General features: G+C 37.1%; 2 protein-coding genes across 10 annotated transcripts in view; one reads left to right on the top strand and one right to left on the bottom strand.

Moving 5' to 3' along the window:
• Window positions 1-1,199: 1,199 nt before the first annotated feature.
• LOC121949471 (T-cell surface glycoprotein CD3 zeta chain-like) lies at window positions 1,200-8,921 on the top strand. Its single transcript, XM_042495165.1, has 7 exons — window positions 1,200-1,449; window positions 6,100-6,194; window positions 6,837-6,866; window positions 7,000-7,023; window positions 7,103-7,162; window positions 7,251-7,277; window positions 8,548-8,921. Exons 1-7 carry the CDS (start codon window positions 1,386-1,388, stop codon window positions 8,632-8,634), a joined length of 387 nt encoding a protein of 128 aa, XP_042351099.1. The 5' UTR covers window positions 1,200-1,385; the 3' UTR covers window positions 8,635-8,921.
• Window positions 8,922-11,660: 2,739 nt separating this feature from the next.
• pou2f1b (POU class 2 homeobox 1b) overlaps window positions 11,661-25,966 on the bottom strand; it is a 32,873-nt gene continuing 18,567 nt past the window's right edge. For 4 of the 9 annotated variants that reach the window (XM_042494155.1, XM_042494159.1, XM_042494162.1 and 1 more), the window contains 7 exons: window positions 25,800-25,941; window positions 24,675-24,829; window positions 23,620-23,808; window positions 22,155-22,269; window positions 21,726-22,050; window positions 21,519-21,610; window positions 11,661-19,037 (listed from right to left, as the gene is read on the bottom strand). In XM_042494155.1, coding sequence (XP_042350089.1) covers window positions 18,775-19,037; window positions 21,519-21,610; window positions 21,726-22,050; window positions 22,155-22,269; window positions 23,620-23,808; window positions 24,675-24,829; window positions 25,800-25,941 — 1,281 coding nt within the window. In that variant the 3' untranslated portion in view covers window positions 11,661-18,774. The remainder of the gene's footprint in view (window positions 19,038-21,518; window positions 21,611-21,725; window positions 22,051-22,154; window positions 22,270-23,619; window positions 23,809-24,674; window positions 24,830-25,799; window positions 25,942-25,966) is intronic. The other 5 variants (XM_042494160.1, XM_042494163.1, XM_042494161.1 and 2 more) reach the window with 3 other exon arrangements.

The raw sequence follows: 25,966 nt of genomic DNA, 5'->3' as shown, positions 1-25,966 counted from the left end.
ACATGTATTAATAATAAGTAAGAAAGGCATAAGAAAATCCCCATAAGGCAGTAAATGTTTAAAAATGTTAAAGAACTCACAAGGAAAACACATAATGTTTTATCTTACAACCACACAACACTTACACACATGGTATGCTAACCCCTTGGGGAAATTTGAAATACTGCAAGAGGTATGTTTGTTTGGGGTTTTTCTTTATTTAAAAAGTTATAAATCAGGGATGCAAAATTTAACTATAATCCTTAAATATTAAAGAGTGCTGCAAGGATGACGTTTTTCTTCATGCTTATGTGGAAATTAACATCACAGAGGTTCGCTCGTTAAAAAGCCTACGGGAGTTTTCCATTGGATTATGAAGAATTTTTGCGTTATTGTTGCAAACAAACGTTCATGATAATTAAATATTTTATTCAGCCAGTTAATCTTCACAAATGAACAACAATTTTATGATTTTTGAAGCCGAAATGCTAGGAGTAAACAGCTGACGTTAGACCATAAATAAACTACACAACAGATGCATGATTTCAACGTCGTGGCAACATTAAGGCCGTAAAGTCGTGTTTGGTGCGTCTCGGCGAGATGATGTTCTGTCGTCTCATTTAGCCACTTGTTAGCAACTGCCTTTTTCAAAATACATAAAAGCTTCATTGTTTGCAAGTGAGGTATTTAATGACATATTTTATGTCGTAGAAAAAAAACCTACAAGTCCCTTAAGTTTGTGTTAACCACAGACCTTATTTCAGGCATCTTACCAAAAACCCATTTCCAAAAAACACTGACTTTGGGACGAGAGAACCGGGAGTCCTAAAATTTAAACTCATTACCAGGTTTTCGTTCCTACACTGTACTGCATGAAGACAGTTTTGGTTTGCTATGAACTGAGTAGTGGATTCTAAATCACCATTCTGCGCTGGTCGGGGTTACCTGACTGAAAAAAAATATTTATATAAGGGTACATTCATTGAAAAAAGTTTAAAAAACACTGCAACTACAGTTTGTATCAACTGAGTACATATTACATGTTAAACAGGGGAAATAACTGTGAGGGTTTATCTGAGATGTGGCCTGATTGTACGTGTAAACTTGTTATATAATCTCGAGGCATAGCGGAGGAGCTCATCGCTGATGTTCAAATTAGCCTTGAGGGACAGATTTTTGTCACTTTTTTAGGAGGAAACAGTTGAGCACAACACAGTCAGTGAGAGTTAATGTGGGTGTTGAAGGATATGCCATGCTTGAAGTTCAGAAAGCTGACGTCTCAGTCCATCGGCACGTAGTCCGTTCAGCCACTTCCTCTGAACGCAGAGTGAGGCAACCAGAAACAAGCAGGAGAGACAGACAGAAAAGCTCCATTCAGACAGACAGAGAGACGAGGAGGGAGAGTCATGAATTCACAGAGGACAGGTGTGTTTGTGCTGTTCGTGCTCCTGGCGCCTGTTTCCGCCCAAGGTAAGTTTAACAAACACAACAGCTATTTTACAAATGAGTTTGAGCTGAAATGGTTGCTATCATGGACGTTCATATCACCCAGATGATCTTTGTTATCTTCGGTAACACAGGCCTCCTCTGCTCAGTGATGCAAAGTTGAGAGAACATGCGGCATAAATTCTTTAAATTAATTAAAATCACTTGTTCATTCGCTGTTTTTGTGAGAAATAATATCTTAAATAGAGCAGTAAATATCTGATATCTGTTTTGAAAAATAGCTACAGTGACATATTTTTGCCACACATTATTATCTTATGGAAAAAGTAGAGCTATTTGAGGTTTTGCTCAGGAAATTAAGACCAGAGAATACTAATATTTTCCCTTCGATGTTATGAGACTAGTTGTCTGTATTTGCTGTTCATTAATGATGCAAAAATGGAAATCGGATACAGATAATGAACGCTTTTTCCTCTGAAGTTCCCCATCCTGCAAGGGACTTTGGTTATTTTATTCCTCTCATTAACTGTCTTGCACTCACATGTTGGTCTATAATAAATCTATATGTGTCTGACTACAATTCAGCGGTGTCAACATTAAGTATTACTCTCTTTCTTTTAAGTTAACCTTGAGAAGTTGCCATGAGAAAGTTTATCCGCATTTGATGTTTCCCAGACTCGCTTTTATGTCGTAGTTGTGAAAAAATATTTTCAAATGATCAAAAAAACACTTTCAAGTCCTGTCTTGTATTTCAGTCAGACTCATCATGATGAAGGGATTACAAGAAAGCATGCATGAATAAATAATCGCCCTCGTGCAACAACACTACAGGTGAATTTCTGCGGTCAGTTTTCTGCAGCGACTTATGGAGATAAAACATCAAAACTCCCTCAGCAGAAAAAACTCACTATATATACTGTGTGAAGCAGAGTTGCTTTCATGGACATGTTAATTTATTTAACACTTGGCTGAACGCCTGTAACAGTGTGACCTTTTGAACACTCAACTTTATCAATCTATTGACTCGGCGTCAGTTGGTCGTTATCGGTGTATATACATATCTATAGACTTATGTTTATAAGGCTCTTGCTACTCTGATTATGCCAATATCATCTATTAAACAGATGTTGTTTATTAGTGAGACACTGAGGAGTTTCCAGCAGCATTTGTGCCCCCAAATGTGGGTGTTTTAAAAAATATACCACAATATAATAATAATCTTAATTTAAAAAGCAGTTTTCAAAACAGAGTTACAAAGACAAACCATTAAAACAACAGGCTTTAAGAGGAAACAGACAGAAGCACTGAAAAAAAAAACGGGGAATAAAAGACAGTTTAAAGGAACCTAAACTCCAGTAAAATCAGAGAAGGCTCGCCGATAAAAGTGTGTTTTAAGAAGATCACTGACTTCGGCAAACTGAATTCTGAACATATATATGTATATGCAATGTGTGTGTGTGTGTATATATATATATATATACATATATATATATATAAAAAATATATACACACACACACACACACACACACACACACACACATATATATATATATATATATATCATGTCTCACTGGTTTAATCCATCCAAAAACTGAGGTGCTGGTTGAGAGAGCCAGTCTTGCATTTTACCACTGTTGTTGTTTATAGTCGTTATGCTAATTTAAGCTAACTGGCTGCCGTAGTTTCATATTTAGCGTATAGACACGAGAGTTGTGTCATATCTTCTCATCTGTCTGTTTTAAATGCTGTGCAGTCAAACATTATTCAAACTTTTTTTTTCTTAAATTCTACCAAGAGAGAAAAAAAACATCTGAATTTGGGGAAATGTGTACATCACATCTCATCATACATCACAAAAAACGTTGAATATTTTCATTTTGATGAAATGCAGTAGCCATAAAAAAATAAATAAAAATAAAAATAAAGAATTGAGTTTTGCTTAGCTCCACTGACTGCTGAATGAACTGCTGGTTGTAGCTTCATATTTAATGTAAAGAGACAATTATCGAAATAAATCGAATGGAATTATTTAATTCTGCAAGGAAGCTTTTACATAATTGTTGGCTATTTCCCAAAATGTCAAAAAACCTCTCATGTCTGTCTGCGTTCGACATGAAGCTACAACCAGCAGCTGGTTAGCGTAATTTAGCACAAAGACTGGAAACAGCAACGGGGGGAAACGGCTAACCTGGCTCTGTCTAAAGACAAGGAAGTCTGCGTACCAGCACCTTAGTTTTCAACGATTACGTTCTCCCTGTTTTCCAGCCTTTATGTTAACCCTTTGAAACCTGGAACGATGTTTGTTTTCTTGTGTGCTGCGTTAAGAAGTCTTTCCCATACATTTAAACCTTTGAAACCTGAGCAAACTGATTTATTTTAAAAACATGGCTAAAAAGGCAATGAGCAACCAGGCAAGGGACGGCCCACAAAAGTGCAAGAAATTAGGAAAAAGTGACAATAAAATGACCTGAAGAGAAATTAAAAGTTAACAGTACTTTTTTTTTTAAATAGGGAGAATGTCCAGGAAACGTATTGTTATTATGTTACATGTTACGTACGGTCACGTACGATGTCCAACTAGAGAAGACTGAAATATTCTTTGATATTTAGCAGCCTTTTTTTTTAACTTACTTTGAAACTGTGTGTGTGTGTATGTGTGTGTGTGTGTGTGTGGTGTGTGTTTGCACTAATGTATCATTTCTTAAGTTCCTGGCTATTTTGTTCAGTGTTCATGATGAGGGACAGGGAGGAAAGGGAGGAGGAAAAGTTTGTACAGTGAATGTCAATGTATGTTTTTTATTTTTTCCCAAAACATTAAAAAAAATACTTTAATTAAAGTATTATTATTATAACTATTTTACATATATATAAAGTTTCATGTTCATCTTTGAATGTTATTTACACTTTAGTGTTATTATTTTAAATTTCAATTTACAGTTGAATGTTTTATGTATGTTATTAAAAAAAAAACACAAAAAATGTACAATTTACATAAATCTATATAACAATGAAAAACAAGATTTTAAAAAACTGGTGAAATTTTGAGAGCTTTTAACAGCGAGTATTTGACCAGCCAGACTAATCACTTTAACTTTCCACTCACCAACGCTTATTACTCATTTTTTCTTTTTGAAGTATAAAAATAAACCAAAGATGAAATGTAACATCCTGAGGCAACTTAAGATGATTACGATTTGACGAGGACGTTATAGCTTCAGTGAATCACCACCAATGGTGACGCTCCAACAACATGGCTTCCGTTTCGACCGCACGGCGAGATAAACAAGCCTCGCCAGAACCACAGAGCGCCCATCATCGCACTGACAGGAAAACATTCACACATTCAAACATCTACTGAACTGCAGATATGTCGCTTATTTCCTGTTTCAGGGGGTCTTACTCAATTCTCTCATGTGCCCCAAATGTTGCTATTTTCCATCCTATGTTGCTAAATGGATATCCTGTGTGTCATGTAACACACACACACACACACACACACACACACACACACACACACACAGTGTCCTACATTTATAGGTTGTTTCTAAAGCTAGAGCAGAAGAACTCAAACCCTTTTTCTCACAGTAATTTAAAGTAATAATATCATTTATCTCAATCAAAATACTATATAACAAAAGAAGAATACTGTTTGAAAAAATATTTCAAATTCAGTAAGATAGTGCTAGTAATTAATATTACTAAAAAATGTGAAATACTTCACTGGAAGATTTTTCATTTTTGTTCACTGATGTCAGATCCGTCAAGATAAATGATTTTTACCACCAGACAGAGGTTACACTTGTTTGATGTTGATTTTTTTTCACTGTATTAAGTAATTCCCAAATAATCATTTCGCATACAGCAAATGAAAGTAATGATATCAAAACAAATAATAAAACACGTATCAAAATATATTATCCTACATTATTATTGTTTATGTATTATCATGTATGTATCAGTGTTATTTCTTATCTTTATTATTATACATAAGCATTACATGTTATATTTACATATATTTTTGCACATTTGTTGCATACTATAAAACAGTCATATATTTCTTTAAATACATTTTTTGTATTTTGTGTGCCCATATTTATATGATGTGTATAAGGATAAACTACAGCTACGTGTTCCTGCATCAGTTTTATTATTGGACACTTTGTTTTTGCATGTATACATTTGTGTAAATATTGCTACAATTCAGTGACATAGTTTAAAGTGATGTATAAAATGTATACATTTTATGTTTTGTTTTGGGTTTTTTTTTAAAAAAACAAACATTTCATTTATACAACTTAATTTTTTTTCTTGTCACTTGGCCTCACCACTCAAATTTTTACTTCTGCAAAAGGACACAACTATGAGCAGAAAAGTTTATCTTATCTTTCAGTCAAAGTTTGAGTATTAAATAAATATAGTGGAGTAAAAACAGCAGAATTTCAATTTAAATTGTTCTGTTATCCCCTGCGGATGATAAATTTGGTCATACTTGATATTATCTATGTAAATATGGATCTGCAAGCACCTGATACCTGATAAAAGTTGTGGATTAAAAGGAACATTTCCCTCTGAAATGTATTTAATCGAGGAGAGGTTTCACTAAACAGAAATAATGAATCCCTTTATTCTGTATAAAATATTTATAATATTTCTTTGGTGTGTTTGTCCTGCAGAAATTTTTTTCACTCACCCGGTCATCTGCTACTTCCTGGATGCGTTCCTGGTTGTTTACTGCATCACTGCCACGGCGCTCTTCTTCAAAGAAAAGGTGAGTCGCTACAGGAAGGACCGGCTCCAGATGGAGGCTGTAGGTAACGATAATAAGAAGTCGATTAATTGTTTAGTTAACTAACATAAAGCTACTTGATGACACTTTTTAGAAGCAATTATACACTGCAACATCATTCAACAAGTAAAAGTACCCAAAGTTTTTAGTTAGAGTTTAGTTAAAGTTAAAGCTTCTCAGGTGTTAACATGCTAACAATTATTCTTTATCAATTTAAATAACAGTAACAATTGTTATTATTTAATTTACTCTCTAAATAGTGTCAAAAAACAGCAAAAATGCAAAGGCCCTGAATGGATGACAGCATCATCAAATTGCTTTTTTTGTCCAACCAACAGTCCAAAATCCAAAAATATATTTAATTTATGATGATATAAAACAGAGAGAAGCAACAAATCCTCACGTTAAAGAAGCTCAACCCTGAAAATATTTGACTTTTTTGTTCAACAACTGACTTCATCAGTTAATTAGTGCTAATTGAAACACGTAATTTTGCACTCTTGTAACTTGTGATGCCACTTCATCATTATTAATCAATTACTTGAACATGCTGCAGACCTCTTATGTAAAAGTGGTAATGTATAAAATATGTTTGTTGTATATTTTCTCTTCCTCTCTGTGTAGTTTTCCTCCGTCCCATCTGGTAGAGCGCCAGTAAGTCAACATGTTTCCATTTCTTTACTGTAAATTGATAGATATTTAAACGCTATTTATGGGAATACATGTGTATTATTATACTTGAATATGTAGATTTCGATGTCTTATGTTTTTCTCACTGATTAAACAGGCAGATGATGGAGGCATTTACCAGGTAAGAAGAGCTCTCACCCACCAGATGATGTTAAACTCTGCTGTAAAGTATTTATTTATAATTTATATTTCCTCTGCAGGAGCTCACCAGACCGGCGGATACTGATACGTACCATGTGCTTGAACTGTCGAAAGGAAAAGTAAGTCACTGAAGTCTTTTAAAGGTCAGGTTCTCGTCTGTTCTGGTGCCTTAACTGTCAATCATTGTGTGAATTTGATCTCTTCTAGAAAAAAGGCAAGAAAAAGAAATCTGAGGTAAGATGCTGCACTCACTTTTTTTGTGGGTATATTCAAGATCAAAGGAAATGTTTTGTTCCACTTAGTGTTTCTACAAAACTTACATATAATGTAATTATATGTTTTTCTCAGTAACTGTAACTGATTACAAGTACATGTATTTTGTAGTTTTACTACATGTAACTAATTACTCGAAAACACTGCTCTTAAACTTAAAAAAAATACTATTTAAATAGTTTAATTAAGTGTTTTCTCTTTGTTGAACCATAATTATTTGTTATTTGGGGACTTTGGACATGTTTGGTCAGACACCAGATGTGAAAATGACACTGGACTCATAAGACAGAAAGATGTTAAATTTTGGTTGGGAGGAAAACTGGGCTGACGATATTTTAAAAACAACTTCAGAATTTTACTTTGTGTGGATTTTAACGTCACAGTGTTTTGCAGACATTTGGTTTTTTATGGGTTTTAGGGTTCTCCAACATTTACGATGGTGGCATTTGTTGTTTTGAAGTTGTGTTGTTAGGTAACTAAATACTTATTATTAATTATTTCCTTAAGTTTACGCAACAAAATCACTGCAAGGTTTAGGCAACAAGAGCACATGGTTAGGTTTAGAAAAACAAACCATCGTCGGGCTTAAAGTAAGTACTAGTAGGTTCTCTTACTAACACAATGTCACAACACATGACATACATCATGAAACACGAGTCACTAGTGTAGCATGTGACACATACTAGCACATAACATTATATTAATAACTCTATAGACTTTTGATTTCACATGAGAAACAAAAACACTGTGCATTTAAAGTGAAAACACCTTTTCAGAAGTTAGTTTTCTCTTTGTGATCCAGAATAATTTGCTATTTGGAGACTTTGGACATGTTTCTTATGATTATGGTCAGATCCGATATGACTTCAGGGGCCTAATGTCTGCTGGCCTTCAATACAAAAACAAAACAAAAACAAATCATTAATTATACAGCTTGTCACACCATGACCGTTGAGCAAAAGCAAACTACACTGCAGTGTTTTATATCAGAAGTGGGCTACTAACACCAGAAAATGTAACACACTTTCATAAAATAAAACTAAATTTAACTTTTCGCACATTTTATTATATGTGTTACTGACAGGATCTGGGTGCCTCATCACCTCTGCCTCACAGTTTCCTCTGTCAAACTGATCTGTGGTCAGTGGGAATGAAAACACACAGACTGTTTCCCACTTAATGTCAGCAGATAAACAGCTGCTGGTGTAAACTTTGTGTCTCTCCTGTACAGTCGACCTCAGCTGAGGAGAAGGACAAAGATCCCTATGAGTCTCTGATCCCCAACGGCTCGGCTCCACCGCCTCAATCCCCCCAGTGAAGTCCATCACGGTCAAGAGCAGCAGGCGGGGAAAAGTTCCATTGAAGGGGCCCTCACCAAATCTACCTTACTCATATCAATGCATGTGCATGCGCCGTCTCTCCCACTACACACATATTGTTACATTTTTGTTTTGTTTTTGTGAACTTGGACATTGATATCAAACAGTCCAAAAAAACAGTTATATCATTCACATAAGCTAAGATGAATGAGGGCAGCAATCAAACAAATGAAATGAAATGTAAAATCTGACAACTGGATTTTATCCTGAATAATCTTGGAAACTGATTGCCTTGAAAAAGTAAAGTAAATATAACTATGAATTTTAGTTTATGTTTACTTTATATCCAAGTGTTAAGTTTACTTGAAATTTAGCTGTATTTCCTTAATTTTTCTGAAATTGTTGCAACTTAAATAATGACAAGTGAAATACCTTGCTCTTTTTAAGTATTCAGTAAACCAAGTTCGTCTTATTTACCTTGATCATGATGAAGATTTTGCCAATGACAAGGTCAGGAGATCTGTGATTTCTGTTTTCTTAACATATTTAAAAACACGCAAGCATAATTCACTACTTTTCAAACAGCAGAATACAGTTATATGGTACTGTATACTTTGTTCACTGATGTTGGTAAAACTTAGGAAGACTGAATTAATTCAATTTCTCACTTTTAAGTTGCAACAACTTCACAAAATTAAGTAAATATACCTTAATTTTAAGTTAACTTAACAATTAGATATAAAGTAAAAATAAATTAAGATTTATATTTACTTACATTTTTCAAGGCAATCTTTTTCCTTAATTTTTTTAAGATAAAACAAACTTGCCAGATTTTACAGTGTAGATAGCGTCAAACAATTATAAAAGCAAATAATAAATCACGAGACGTAAACAACAGTTGGGAAAATGTAAGGCTTTTTTGATTTTGCAATACATCTGTGATTTTTAAATAATTTTATCTTGTTTAGAGAAACAATATGGGTGAGATTTTAAGAAAATGACGTCTGTGAGTAAAATACTATGCCAAGATACCACTGGCATAGTAACTCATGATTTCTACATTCGTTTGTTTTGTTACTCTCCATTTGAAGACCAAACATTACATATGTTAAAATCTGAATATTTTGGTCATTATAAATGATCCAGTATTGGAAAACATCCCGCATATAACGTGATGTGATGCTAGCTAGCTGCCTCTTGGCTAACGTTAGCTGTGAAGTTATTTCACCTCCTCAGCCCGGCCAGGAGCAGCTTTTCTCAGCTGACCAAAAAAGACATAAAAAGTTTGTCCTTACATCATTAGTTGTGTTTACAGGCCTTCCCGGTTCCCTCTTTTTCTTCTCCTTTCGTTTCTGACATGCTAATGTATGTGTTGTTGTGCTAACATAGCGAGAAATCTGACTACAACACAAACTAGCGGTTCAACAGTTGTGATGCATGCACGCGCGCCTTGGACTGTACCATTTCCCCAGCAGGTGATGCGTTCATGAGCTTTCAGTCGTTATGTGGAAACAACATGGATGCTACAAAGAAGATATGCTTTTATTTTATCGCTCATAGTATTTAAACAGCACGCTGTTAACAGTTTGAAGCTTTAGATTGCAAAGTGATTTTATCCCAGACTTGTTGCTGCAGCGAAACACCCCCAAAAACTACTTAAATATTGTTTTACCCGATTAATGCTGATTAATAACTTTTCAAACTCTCTCCACTTGCACTTGGACAGCAACCAACAGTTGCAACTTTATATCATATTAAAAATTACACGTTAGCAAATATTTGGCATTAAAGATTTGACTTATACGTTTTTAAGTATTTTATTTTATTATTTTTTTGTTTAATCATTGACTTAACATTTCCTTTCTTTAGCCATGTTTCTGCATGTTTCGGCTATGGTGTAGATCAGAAAACATTTCACCATAGCAATAATAAATACAAGTAAAACAGGCAATTGAGGTTAATTTTGAGCAGAATGTTTTCTGTGAATATTGCCTCAATATATATATGTATGTGTATATATATATATATATATATATATATATATATATATACACACACACACACACACACATATATATATAGGTTAATTTTTTTTAACAATCATCAACTTCAGTATTTTCTCTCTTAGTTTTGTGTTTAGCTTGTGTTCAGTTTTTCACCAACCATTTATCCTTTAAGACTTGTTTTAATTTATATCTTGAATTGTAATCTGAATTTTTAAAATAACAATTTAAGTTTTTTTAACAGGGATTAATGAATGTTGAGATAGGGCTACTGTTTATTTTCAAGAAAAGTTTTTCTACACATCTTAACAAATGTTTGGGACCTGCCAGGGAGCTTTGGGGACCCCTAGTGGGGGTCAGGACCCTTAAACTGAGAACCAGTGGTTAAAATAATATAACAAGCAAAATGCCAAACATCCTCGCAATCCAGTTTCTTAAAAACTAGTATTTGATGAAGTTGTTTTTGTTTTAAGTGATAGTAAATTAAATGTCGTTGGGTTTTTTGACAAAAAAAAATATTAACTTGGGTTTCCAGAATATTATAATACACCCTTTTCTCCTTTCTTTTACATTTTATGAACCAAATGATAAAGAAAATTATAAATGAATAAATAATGAAAATCATTGTAATTCTAGCATGAGCTTCTGCAACCAGATAGACCATTAACTCTTCCATTTTTTTGAATTTACACATCTAATAGCCACACCTGTGTACATAAATAAAATCCTCTAAATAATAGATAAAAGGTAAATGAAATGTTAAAAATAATACAATAGACCATCTAGTAAAACAATAAAACAGACTAAAATGTATAAATAAATAGTCAATAAATAAAAAAAATTAAGATCAATTAAAATAATAAAAGGTAAGTCTTGAGTTTACTTTTAGTGATATATTAAAATTTAGATCTTATGTGGCACTATATAAAAATTTGTTGTGATAAGGTTTTCTGGCAGCTGTAAATCATCACATCATTATGCTTCATCGTGATACTGAATGCCAATAAAAGACCAGGCACATGTCAAAACACTTGGAAAATGGTTTAATGATGTTTACAACAAAAGAGAACTGTACATTTACAGTAAAAGATTATCTTTATATGTGTATAAAAACAAAACAAACAAAAATACAGCAGACAAATGCATCAAAATCTACTATGTATCCTGATTCACATACTTAAAAATCCTACACAATCTTTCAGTTCTACGCCACCGTGACTGGAGGCATTTTTTTTTAGGTTTTTTTTTTTTTTTTTTTTAAGTTTTCCTTGTAGTCAGATCGTAGCAGTGTCCCTCAGTTTTATTGTCCATGATGGAAATCAGGACTCTTTACATTACGAGTCCTGGACAGACAATTATCATCAGACTGCAGAATAAGAAAAAAGGGAAATAAATCGCGGACACATTCCTTTAGATGAGCCCAAGCTTTCCAAGGTGAGTAGTAAATGTTTTACAGAATGCAGTTCTTGAGATACACAGACGTAATATGTACATGGTTGTTGTTGTTTTTTTTGTTTTGTTTTTTTTTTGTTTTTTGTTTTTTCCTCTTATTGAAAGCCATGGTCACTTGGGCTGTGAACTGATAAATCACACACATGACACACCCAAAAACATACAAAAATACTATATCTTTAACCTACCAAGAGTAAGACAGTTCTGCAATTAGTTCCATGCTGTGACAGAAAAAAGAGATTACAACAAACAAACGAGAAACAGACGCTTTTTTTCACGCAAGTTTTTCTCAGAAATATACCAAAATATACATCTAAGCTTTGGAATTACTGAGGCTAGGACTAAAGCCAGTGCTGGGTTTGTCTCTTAATACACATGCTGCAGGGTGGAGGGGAGAGAAAAAACAGAGAAAAGACACAGGACAGAGAGATATCTTTGGTATCTGCGTTTGTCAAAAGTTAAATATTTGGATTTTTGCTTTGGGATAGCGCTTGCGAGGTCCTACAACCTCGCTTGGAGTAAAGCATTAAACAAAGTGTCACTGAAGCCCGTCGGCTAGAGGTCTGAGCCGGAGGGACACAGTCCATGCAGAGTGACGGACCATGATGCATAGTGTCACAGCTGATCAGAGTCTGTAGTGAAGAGACGATGTCGAAAGGAGAAAGCGGAAGAAGGGGAGGAAGAGGAGAAGAGGGCACAGCAGTGAAGGTTTTAGCGACCGCAGGATGTGTATTTCCTGGAGACAACAGGGTAAAATGTCCTGGGACTATACAGTGTACAGATGAGGAGGAAGAAACAGACACACTGTGAGAGGCAGGAACAGCATTTTCACCACAGTCCTTGAGAAAGAGAGAGAAAGTGGAGGAGGAGGGGGGTGGGGGGGGGGGGGGCATCCTAGCAACAGCGCTCAAGACAGACAAAACATACAGAGTCCTGAGCATGTACAGTGTGCACAGGATTAACCCTCAGTGTGTATTAACAAACATCACCCAGCTACCACCAGATCGGTTCGTGTCTGTCGGAGAAGCCCGCTCAGCTCCCGGTCGACCCCCTCCCTCTCCTCTCCGATCCCCGCCCACAGGCACTGAAACCGCCGCGCCGACAGGACGCCGGAGTGTTGTCCGGGGCGGATACACATTCGCATGCAATAAAAAAGCAAAATAAACCAGATGAATTGGAGAAGGGAGCTCGGGTGAGAGCGTGCAGCCCGGGATTTGATGCTGAGCAGTGAGGCGGGGATGGGCTGAGAGACGGGTGTCGTTCGTATACAATCAGGTTAGAAGTCTTTGGTTAATGTTGGTACCACAGGAAAGCGAGAGCGGGCTGCGACAGCGCACCGTCACGTGGGAAGACACGCACATACCTGCACTTGTGAGAATAAAAACAAAATCAAGATAGGATTGTCAAACTTAAAGTGTTCAAACATGTAGTCTAGAATTATAACAAAAAGCAACTGACAGTAAGGGGATACACTGAACTTAAATCTCAAAAGTTACAACAAATTATTTCCACCAGTGTGCAGCATAAAAACACCAAATTGTGAAAAAAGAAAAGAAAAAAAAACAGCAGACATTCATGAGCACTGGTATGTATTCTGTCTCCCTCTCGTGGTGGCATTTTCCACAACCCTTCACAAAGTACAGGTATGAACGGGCTTCTCCACTGACACGTTTGTGTATTTTCATCTTTTTTTTTGTGATTTTTTAAAATATTTTTTATCTTATAAGTAGATTAAAGCAGGTTTCACTCAGTCTTGAGTTAGAAATGAGGTATACAACAGCTCCTTCTGCCTTAACTGGTGCTCCACACTTCCTTTTGTCAGCGTTAAAAAACCAGCAAACCAGTGTGGTGGGTCGACAAAACTACAACTCGATGCATGGCGGATCCACGAGAGCATCTTGAAAAAAATCTCAGGATCACACAGAGAAACTAAAGCGTTAAAGCAAAGCCAGTGGCTAAAAGGTCGACAGTGTCAATTATTACAGTTATTAGAGATAAACAGTCGTACTATTATCACAAACTGCAGTTTTTGCTTTACAAACCATAAACTGGCTTGCTTTAAAGGGATAGTTCAGATTTTTTTTAAGCGGGGTTGTATGAGGTCCATCGTCAGTGTATTACAGTAGATGTCAGTCAGCACGCCCCCAGTTTGGAGAAGCAGGCTTGTGTCAGATATGAAAGCTAAGCAATGTATTGATGTGGATGGGGGCCGCTACAAAAAGCATTTTTGCCACCTAAAAGAAGTCCCACCTGAAAAAAACCAATAACAGTTTAATTGTATGCTGTATTAAGAATATTTCCACTGCTTTATCTGAATGTCAGAGTGATTTCCAACAAATTGAAGTTGTTATATAGTTGTCTTTAAAGTCAGACTCCATTGAGAAAAAGAAATTTTAGCTCGCTGAACATGGGAACTGCTGGTCTGCAGCTCCCTCGATTAGATTGTGTCATTTTGTGTCTTTTGCATTTAAAAGGGTTGTTTAATATTCACCAAAGTTACACATTAACACAGGCTAGCTACATCTTTACTGCCTGTTATTTTGGTGACCACTCTGCAGGAGATTTAAAAAGCCGCCGTTGGCATTAGCAGGTAGTTCAAGGTAGAACAGTGGAAAGGGCTGTCTGACAGCAAGGTATAGTGCTGAAAATACTCTCAATGTAGTGTACACTGAAATTGATCTTCTTTTTTTTTCTTAGGTGACAAAAATAAATTGTGTTGTTGCCCTTGTCCACTGCATTACATTGCTTAGCTTCTGTGGCGGTAGCCCAGCCTGCTTCTCCAAACTAGAGGTGTGCCAACCAACATCTACTGTATGTAATACACAGAATATAGATAAGAACCTCATACATCCCCACTTAAAAAAATCCAAATTATCCCTCTACGCTTTGGTTAATCAGTTGAGACTCCCCTTTGGACAAACACAAAAATAAATACTCTCATGTCTCACCATTTTTAAAAAAATCACTCAAACACTCGCTGGAAGATGGAAAAAAATGCACCATAATGGTTTGCAGACTGCCCTCCCTATTCTCTCTTTATAAGACACTCACACACACACACACACACACACACACACACACACACATCCACCTGCTGGAATTATTAGTAAAGCTTTTCTCACAGGTATCCACCTGTCTGAGTCACACCTAAAAAACATAGGTAGCAACATAATCATCCCATGCTCCAAAATGCCCAGAGTACACTGTTTTTTTTCAGTGAAAACAATGCACCAGGTGAGCTCACGCTCTCCCAAACGCACACACACACTCACAGACACACGACAATGCTACAATGCTCATGTCTTCTACGTAACAATAAGGCATAAATGATAATGTTAATCTTCTTTGTCAAACTAAGAAAGCCAGTGATCTTGCCCTCTCACACTATACAAAACAATTAAAGGCATAAAGTAATATTAAAAAAAAATCAAATGATTGTTAAAGACAGCACAACAAATCAAGTCCACAATGACTCAAACCCAAAGAAAAAAAAAATATTAAAAAAGATTAAGATCAGATGCTTCAGAGTCAGGAGCGCCTGAACAAACACTTCCTGTTGAAAAGACCTCACACGACAGACGCGGGTGTCAGCGACTCACGCAGGACCGAGGCGTGGTCTCAGATTTCATCTCTTATTTTTTGGTCTTGTCAGTTAAAAAAAAAAAAAAAACATTTCCGATAATAAAAAGGAAGATTTAGGGGAGTTTTTTTTTTCCGAGTAAGCATGATAAACACTACATTCAGTCTTGATAACATACTGGTTCAAATATAAAATATGAATATCTTACACGTGTTTATATATATATTTATATGTATAGAATTAAGAAAAGTTTATTTCTCTAATTCTTTCCTCAGATAAATATTTCAGTAACATCCTATGGTGCCGACGGTTCATCTTGCTAGTTCGACTCTTTAGTAACTACAAACAGCACTGGAACAGGACTGAGTCCTCGAGGCCCGCTGCGGCCTGAAAGACGGGGAAACCAGCAACGTGAGCAGCCAGACACCCGCCGATAGCTGCAAAGAGAAAGGCTTTTACTTTGGCAAGAAGGATTTCAAAATAATATTTAAACCTGGAAATACCCCATAGATAGTAGTACTAGAAAATAGCAGTAGTAGGTTGTCCTTTTTATGTGTGGTTCCTATGTATCAGTATAAACTTTGAATGGCGAGCCAGACAGTACTTATACATTCTACACTGTTTTATACACAGAAATGCCTAAAGGTGAACCTTATGTTTAAGTGCTGCTGAGGTATATTCAGTCAAAATAATTCAACGACAGAAAAGAAGTACACAAGAGGATAACATGGACAGATTTCACTGCTTACAGTCTCAGTGATTCAATCGTCACTGTTCATTTTGTTGTTTGGAAGCAGCACTGCAACGCTACTTTTGATGTGGGGTTTCGTTGAATGTGTAGCACGTGACAGATAATTTGGCAGGTTTTTTAAACTTGTCAGATTTTCGGGAGCAGCAGCACATTTGTTTCAAAGCATGCTGGTTTAAAATGTCGGCGCTGAGAGGAGTGTGTTATCTAATGATCCGATCTATGCATTTACAAAAGTGAGCCCTCCTGACGGGAGGGTCGAAACCACAGAACCTGATTTTCACAGGGTGCAGTCATAAAGCTATAGGAAAGCATGCAGGCCTCTCAACAGCTCAACTCCACCGGGAGTTTCAGCAGCAGGTTGTTAAAGCTAAAAGTTTCTGTGATCCTCATCCAGCAGCACCAAATCAGAAATTTCCGGTAATGACCAAGGTGGGAGAAAATCATTTGTCAGCAGAGTGGCGAGTATAGATCGTGTGAACGGCGTGCTCGGACAGGCACAGCAACTACTGAGGAAAACCACTTTGGTTCAAGCTGTTGTTTTATGGCTGAATATTAGTAGAAAACCAAAAAACAGAACCTTTCCATTATGCTTCAGAAAAGTAAAAAACTGCTACCAAAACGGCCAAAACAGAAAACAAGCCATCACATGGCTGAACGAAAACCAGGATCAGGCGTCAGGGGCGAGGCCCCGGTGATCAATTTAAAACAAGTAAAAGGAAACTACTTTCTCGTGCCTCAACCCGCCAGTCCCGCTCTTTTTGGTCAGTTGTGCTGCCAATTAAAAAGTCGAGCATGAGACACTTTGTCAAATCAAAAAAGGAAAAGGTCATCTTTGGAAAATGATCATCAAAATATTGCATTTCTATATTCTGTTGACAATGAAGAGAGATTCTGTACTCATAAATATATTGACTAGACTAAGCTACACCGACTACACACAGCAATTATTTTAACAAATATTTTTGGTATATCTTAAAGTACGCAAGCCAGTCGAACGACTGCAGACAAAAAAAAAATAAAGACAGAATTTCATTCCTCCCAAAACAGGCAGACTGCAGCTCATCAATCCAGTTTTTTGGTACAGATACTGTGCACAAGTAGATACGACGGTACTACTATTAAAAAAAAAAGTAAAAGAAAACACAATACAATAACCCCATCTAGCCAACGCCGTCATACATTTGGTATGACGACCACGCCCTTTGACTAGTCCTCCCCAAAACAGACCAGTCAGCCGCAGAGCCTTGTGGATCATGCAGTTACTGAACTCTCAGCACCTGCCTGAGCTGTAGACAACACATGCAGACGTCTATTTTTTCTACCTCTGAATCCAAACATAATGTACAGTTTTCCAATGGACCACCACCCAAAACAAACCGCCCTCAGTCAGACACGGGACTGCATGCCCGCAACTCTTTATAAAGCTCTAAACGCAATGTCTTCAGTCATTTTCTATCAGTGTCTATTATCCGCATCCAGACCGTCGTTTTACAAAAGCTCAGGGGCGACTGTGCCGCCGCAGCAAAATGTAAAACTCAGTGTTTCCAGAAAGAGAGACTCAGAGAGACGCGGCTCTCTGACCCTTAAAGCAATGATAACCTTTATATCGGCCACTTATTACTTGTTTTTAAAGCCTTATAACCACGATTAAAAAGTGATAGTTGAATCTTAACTTAATATTAGACTTACAAAGTTCTGAAAATGTCAAAAAAACAAACAGCAAAGATAAAGAAAAAAAAAAGTCTCTACAATATAACTTTGATATGATTTACGTCAAGGCCTGTCCAAAAAACCCGAAAGAGATAATTAAAGATGGGGTGACACACAAATCCCCATTAGTGATGATGATTATTGTGAAATTAGTAGTAAATCAGTTTGAATGTTAAAAGAGCAAAATCCTAAAGTTTTTTTGGTTAGAAGTATTTCAGAGAAAATTCTGACCTGGAAATAGAAGGATATATATATATATATAGATATATACAAAATGTGAACAGCTTGATGGTGCCGAGGACTTTTGTCTTCCTGGACACTTTTCAAGGTTCATGAGGAGCGGCAGGCCAAAAACAGTGTCCATCTGGCTACTGTTTGTGGGGAAAAAAACATCCAAGAATCATAAAGGAAAAGACAGGAAACAAACTAAAAAATAAAGGTCAACCTCAACCTCATTTGAGGTTGTTTTCTTTTTGGTGGCAGCAAAAGGATTAAATAATGATAGATACAATGGAAAGAATGTGGGGTGGTTAGTGAAGCGCAGAGCCTAAAATCTAACGCCGTCTATTCCCTACATGGTGTGAAAGGAGTAGTGCACGACGTAAGGAATAGGGCGTTCATTCAGGACGCAGCCCGACTGGCTTCACTGAGCCTTGGAGGCAGTGGTAATGGTCGAGGCTTGCACAGGCACAGCAGCCGAGGCGGCCTGATGATGATCAGCGGTGACCTGCAGCCCGCCCGTCCCGGCCGACACCAGGCTGACGGGGTTGAGCAGCGACAGGTTCGGGGGGTTCAGGAAGAGCGACGTTGGCACCAGGTTGGGCGTGCTACCGGCGGAGGTGTTGGCGAACAGCAGGTTGCTGCCATCCAGAGATGTGATGGGGATCGTGCCACCCGATGCCAGAGCTGCGGAGGACACGAAACAATCGCTGAGTTTAGACAGTGTCGTGTAAAATCAGGTAATATGAGATTATAATCTGCCACACAATGACACAAATGACTTCCATATCTTTTGGAAGTGTCACTCAGTGGTTCCTTTTTGGACTAAAATTCATGAAATCCTCAAAAATGTTTTTTTAACACCCTTTTTCACCTATTTATTTGTTGATTCTATTTTATTATTTATTTGATTTCTTTACTCATTTATATACTTATACACTTATTAATTTTCCATTTTTACAAATTAAAAGGCCTTCGTGTTCAGTTGGCTGTGCATTTTTATTTTTAACATATTTCATATGTTAACATAAACTGAAAAATGAAAGAAAATTACAAAAAAAAAAGTGCCTCACTTTTTGGGGGGACAGGCTAACTATCATTATTATATTTCATATTTTGATATGACTGGGGCCTGAAATGGTCCACTGAGTGGGCCCTCCCCAAATCAGCTTTACTCATATCAAAGGATAAATGACTCATATCATTTTCAGGACAGAGGGTTTTCATTATGACACTGGCTACATTTTAATTTAAAACAAAAAAATAAATAAATAAAGTGGATATCATTGCTTGTATATAGGATGAACATAATCAGTCAGAATCAGTGACCGCTTTAAAAACTTCTAAAAAAACATATTTTTATGACCTTGGTTTTGTGATGTCATCACTTTATCTTTATTTTTTATTGAGTTGATATCCTATAACCACTATTGTTATTTATTATATTATAATTATTGTCACTATTATTATTATCATCATCATTTTGTGTCTGCTGCTCATATGCTTTTTTTTTGTATTTACTTTTATTGGTATATTCTATTTATCATTATCACCTGTCCTTTTTCTAATACATTGTTGCTTATCTCATTTATTTCACCTTCATTTCTGTCTGGTCTTATTTCAGCATTACTGTTGGACTTCTATTGTTATATTGCCTCTGGGCTAATTTGCTTCTGCTTTGCTTTTTTTGCAAAACGATTTGTAAATTCTGTTTTTTTTTCTGCTGTATATAAAAAGATACTACGCCCTTTACGGGCAGCCAAAAAGTAGACACATAAAAATAATGACGGCTTTACTGTCACTGCAGGACTCTTCTTTCAGCAGGATTTGTTATTTCATCATCAAAATGTCTCATCACTCAGCAGGATTAATGAAGTAATTTTCTCTCAGCGCTATTAACCTCATGGGTGTGGCCTGCATAATTCCCCTTAATATGCAAATGCATTTTTTTTATTATACAAATTTTACGAATAATGGGTTATCTTCATAACTTTGCTTTGATGACTGATGATTATTTGCACTTTTATAAACTTAGATTCTATTGCAATTTTATTATCCATTTTCTAATAAGTCGAGTTTGGTCCTCCAAACCTGGGCTGCAGACCAGGAGGAGATTATATAATTTTTCAAAAAGAGCTGAATAATATGTATATTATACCTGCCATTAATGGATATTTTTGTAGTCTTTCTTGTCAGTTTGAAGTTTATTTTTCCTCATTGCTTCCTGTCATGCTACCGATGATTAAACTGGTTTCTAATTAAACTGCATTCAGAGGAACATACAGTCTGTGGGCGAACACTGAGAAGCTGTGTGTATTCGTTAAATCTAACCCTCTAAAACTGAGCATAACCTCTACACTCTACAAAACACTGAATGACTTTGGAAAGGTTCACAAATTTAAATTGTGTACAAAATTTGGCAACAAAAACAAAACCAATTGATGCATCTTTTGACTGATTGACAAGCTTAGCGAAGCCTCAGGTAATGCTAATCCGCCTGCAGTGCTGCTGGGAGGGATGACCTGGAAGCTGGGTGGTTTTTAGGTGGATTTATGGAGAGGAGGATAAATTTGTTGTTAAGCAGAGCTACAAACAACTCACTTTTTTGGCTCTTTGTGAGGGGTTGGCAGAGTAGACTGAGATGGAGAGAATAAAAGGGGGAGAATTGCTTCTCCAAAGTCTGACGATGGTCAGCAAAACCCTGTTTATTCTGGCAAACACACATGTAAACACAAAGGGTAACAGACTAGAGCAAAATGATCCACAGTCATATGCATACGAAGTATGACGAGCTGATAGTAGAATAATGTGTTTAATGACTTGAAAGCTGGATTTGTGTTTTCTTTTTGTTGTTAATTTTGATGTTCATTTTTTTGTTTGTTACTTGCTTTCTGTTATATGTGAGCTGTTTCTGTGAACATGCTGGCTTTGTTTACTTTTTGTAAAGTGTAAAATTGAGAAGAACTGAATCACGTGACACTGACGGAAAGAAAAAAGCTCAAAAAACTATGTCCACGCAGGCTTTAGAGGATTTAGGTAAGTAACCATTATGAAATGCTGTTATAGATTTGACTTTTAGTTCATTTCTTTTGCTTGTCCGCTCTCCCTCCCTCTCATCTTTTCTCCCTCAGTAAAAGCAGTATTTAATAAACGTACACTGGTACACACCTTGGATGGTAGCTAAGGTGCTGTTGCTCATGAGGGCAGGACTCAGCGCACTGCCAAGGCCACCAGGAGTCAGACTGAGGGCCAGGGCACCCCTGGACACAAAGACACAGACAAGATCACTCAGATCAATAAAGAACACGTTTGAACACTTGACTGACCTCAAGAGACAATTATTTGATTCACTGTTTGAACATGACCAATACTAACCCCGGAGCGAACTGGGAGGAGGCCATCAGTCCCGGGTTGAGCCCAGCAGCAGCAGCCATAGCAGCAAAGCTGGCACTGGTGGGTAACTGGGCACCCTGCAGCGCTGCAGACAGCCCTGGAGAGGCCACCATCACCTGGCCCGTCCCTAAAGTGGTGGCTATGGATGAGGGGGCCTGGGTTACGATGGTTTGCGCTTGAGTGCCGACTTTGCTCTCTGTGGTCGTGGACTGAATAGGCGACGGGCTTAAAGATGGAGAGCTGGCTGTGGTAATCAAAGGTGCAGCAGAGATGACAGATGCAGTGTTTGTGGCTCCAACTGTCGTGCCTGTGAGGGAGGGCAGGGTGACAATATAATTTAACCTTTCATTTTTTCATTATGTGTGGCTGGATGCATACTTTCATTAAGGCAAACACCCACGTCCTACACACCTGTGAAAGACAAACTGGAGACGCTGGTGCTGGTGGGAGGCATCACTGGGTTTACAGTCAGAGTGGTGGGTGTGTTTATAGTCGGGCTGCTCACAAGGCTCGCTGTGCTGGCCACCTGGAAGACAGAGGAAGCAGGATTAAATGAGCTACTCGTTAAGCCCCTTTTACACTGCCCCTTTAAGGCGGGAATGTTGCCCCGTTGTTCTGCCTCTCCATTCAGTATAAAAGGTACGATCGCAGAGTCGGGGGACAACAGCTGCAAAAGCGACTGAAAGCAAACTTTCTTCTCCTGCTGTCACACAAGTTAGACCCAGCGCTGGACGGGATGGATGCAGCGTTTTGAAGACGTGTTATGTGTGCAGCCTTCTGCTGGTAGATTTAAAATGCAGCTTAAAGCAGTTAACAGCTAACTCAATAAAGAAGAGAAGCAACTGAAAATGTCCACAAAGTGGGAAAACAACAACGTCCAGAGGCTCTTTACCCTCCAATCAGAGGATGAGATCAGCCGCCACGTTAAAGGAATGGTAAATGTTTGTTATTGCCATTTTATGCCATTGTTATTGTTTATTAAGCACTGTTGACGGCTATGGAACAAGCAGGGTTCCTACAGCTTAAAGCATAATAGATTTAAGACTTTTTAATACTTTTTAAATGCCATTCTGTATGAAATTTAAGAGTGATTTTACAATAACTGAAATAACAAAACAAAACTGGATATGGACAATTTTGACTAAATGTTTATTGTACTTTAAACCATGATATTTTGTTTTGTAAAAATCTGCCTTAAGTTAATGTGAGAGGCATTTGGCAAACTATTTATAAAATATACATCTAGATATTAAAGGTACATGGAGATCTAATTATGCTGAGATATTAAAAATGCAACGTAAGAAAAAAAACTGTTTTCATAGACTTCTCATCTCCCAAAGATTTTTTAAGACTTCTTAAAATTTAGTAGTAATTAAGGTCTTATTCTTAGATTAATGAATTCGATGCCTTTTCAGACTTTAGTGTCTTAAGTGTGACGTGTAACCGTGGGAACTCTACACGTCACACTAGACACTGTTGTGTTATGCTACACGCTAGTCACACCTCTTTTGGTACCAGGATGATAACTTGTTATAAAGAACTAAACAACTGAGGCAGCATTATGCATTATGCCAGTGTTGTTTAGTTCTTTATAAAAACTTATAGTCGGTGTGATAAGGGGTCTTTGTTGGGACGCTCTGACTCTATTTCACTGGATCGCTGTGAAAAAAAAAGGCTTTGTAGTGTCATTACAAACAAAAACAAATGTTATGGCATTGTCGCTAGTTCCAGAGAATAAGTGACAAAATCCTGATCATGATACCCTTCCAACTAAAAGTTTAACTGATCCTCAAATAAATTCAGGAAAAAAAACAAAAAAAAAGTCTATAAAACAACCATTAAAGAATCACTTCAGTGTGAGTGTGGTGATTTTTACCAAAGGGCTACTGGGGGTAAAGATGGTTTTGATAGGGGTGTTGCCTCCTCCGCTGTTGCCGCTGCTGGGGGGGTTAATCCTCTTCTCCTTCTGCCGGCGATTGCAGAACCAGACCCGAATCACCTCCTTCTCCATGTTGAGCTGGTCAGCGATCATGGTGATCTCTTCAGAGGTAGGTTTTTGGTTCTGCTTGAAGAGGGCAAAAAAGCCAGAGATTCCCTGTGAGCACTGAGGAACCTGTTGTTTTTATAACGTGATCATTTTACATATTTTACTAATAATGTTGTGTCTCCAATCAGATTGTTCTGCACTTATAATTGCTATTTTGAGTGCACGAGTGCATTGACACTGACATGTATGGTAAAATGCAGTGCATTAAGAGCACCCGGATGGTGCATTTATAACTGTCAAAAAGTGTTGCTTCTCACCCTCAAAAGGCCGCCATGTTGCCTGTTAGCTGACTACCCCAGTGACCACCTAAGCACTGTACAAATACACATGTATTTTTCACTCCCACGACACTGTTGTTAGATCTCAGTGTTAGATCTCAAGCTCAGTGCTTAACAGTTAAAGATGACCTACTTTAATTTAAATTAGAAATTAGAAAATTCTTTGGCAATGTAAGGCTTCACAACATCGTCATTTAAATATAATCTTACCCAGTGTGTAGATGGGCCCTTTAAACCTCTGACACAAATACTTATCCTTATGAAACGCATCGATCAGCAGTTCTATGGGCAAAGTTAGATTTGGTGTTTACGCATATTAAAATGTTTAGTTATTAGATTTGTGGTCAGATGGCTAGCAAGGTATAAATATCTGCAAAACGCAGCATCATTAAAAATAAAGCTGGTGTCGGAGGCAGCCAGTATCAGACACAGATATTAATAGATATGTCAACATGCCGTGAAAGCACGTTCATTTTAATACAATTACTCGATAGATTAATACAGAAGAAGTCCAATGTGAGACACGTTAAACACACACTGAAAGCTAAAATGCTTTTTTTCCTGCTTAGATCAATAAAGTTAACTTCAGGAATATGAGTTTCTAACCTCCAGAAAGCTCTTTTCTAAGGCCACTCGGATGTTGGTCTCAATACTGGTCCTCTTCTTCCGTCTGCGGTTGATCCCCTCTATGCCCATGCCCGGGGAGCCCAGGGCACTGGGGCTGGACAGGGCCTGGTCAGATGTCAGGTTCTCTGCACAAACAGCACCGACACAAAGGAAGAGCAGGGAGGTAAAGACAAGGCAATGAAAAGATACACAACCTTCCTTGTCTTTTACCCGTTACACCAGATTAGGGCTGGGAAATTCAGCAGTGTTATACAGGGTTAACTACAAAATGTTATGGACTTTTTAAGAACCCATAATATTATTTTTATCCTTACCAAACTTGCCCAAAGTTTTTTTAACAAATCAGATTCAAATTTTATTTAAACATAATTTCGTATACATGAAGGAAGACAGAACGTGGAGAGAAAATGAAAAAATGTCCGTGATGGTGGACAGAAATTTTTGATGCATGTTAGCACTATTTTCCATTGACAACTATAGAAAATAAATAAATCTATACATTTTCCAAACTTTCAGTGATTTCTACAAATTCCATGACTTTTCCAAGTTTTTCATGATGGTGGGAACCCTGATTTTATCATGCTGTGAAATTGGACTAAATATCACATAGATTTTTCAGTGTTGCCTTTTCCTGGTTTTAAACGTTGCATTACAGTAAAGTAATTTTCTGATCTCACCAGACTGTTCAAGCTGTTTGAGCTGTTATTTTTTTCTTCACTCACTTGGTCATTATATTAGTGATTAGTTAATATTATTGATCACAAATCTCATTGTGTAAATATTTTGTGAAAGCACCAATAGTTAACCCTACAATACTGTCGTAATATTGTGCTATTTGATTTATTCTGCATTGCCTGGCTTGTGTTCTGTCTTGGGGGTTCCTGTTTGTTGTAGCTGTTGCTGTCTTTATGGTGTCCTGCTGCTGTTGTTGTGTGAATTTTATCATTTTACAGGTTTCAAAACATCTTGCTAAAGGACTACTGTTGAAAATTATCCTGATGGCTAACACTGGCACATTTACAGAAATTCTGATTAATGTGAGAATATATGTGCAGGGTGATCAAAGCGTTCTTGCAACTCATTCAGGTGGGTTCAGGGACAAACCTGCATCGTTGAGCCACTTCTCCAGCAATGGCTTGAGTTTGCACATGTTCTTAAAGCTCAGATTCAAGGCCTCAAAGCGAGAGATGGTAGTTTGGCTGAAGTCGTTTCCATACAGTTTCCCCATGGCCAGGCCAACGTCCCCCTGGTGAAAAGGAAATAAACAGAGA

The sequence above is a fragment of the Plectropomus leopardus genome, chromosome 10, assembly GCF_008729295.1.
Source record: "Plectropomus leopardus isolate mb chromosome 10, YSFRI_Pleo_2.0, whole genome shotgun sequence".
NCBI lineage: Eukaryota > Metazoa > Chordata > Actinopteri > Perciformes > Serranidae > Plectropomus > Plectropomus leopardus.
This window is presented reverse-complemented; position numbering and strand designations above follow the sequence as displayed.

Bases quoted from the DNA above. Each gene is read 5' to 3' on its own strand.
- LOC121949471 (XM_042495165.1), top strand. From the start codon at position 1,386: ATGAATTCACAGAGGACAGGTGTGTTTGTGCTGTTCGTGCTCCTGGCG. The intron at 6,195-6,836 runs GTGAGTCGCTAC...CTCTCTGTGTAG, and splicing joins CGCTCTTCTTCAAAGAAAAG to TTTTCCTCCGTCCCATCTGG. The intron at 6,867-6,999 runs GTAAGTCAACAT...CTGATTAAACAG, and splicing joins TCCCATCTGGTAGAGCGCCA to GCAGATGATGGAGGCATTTA.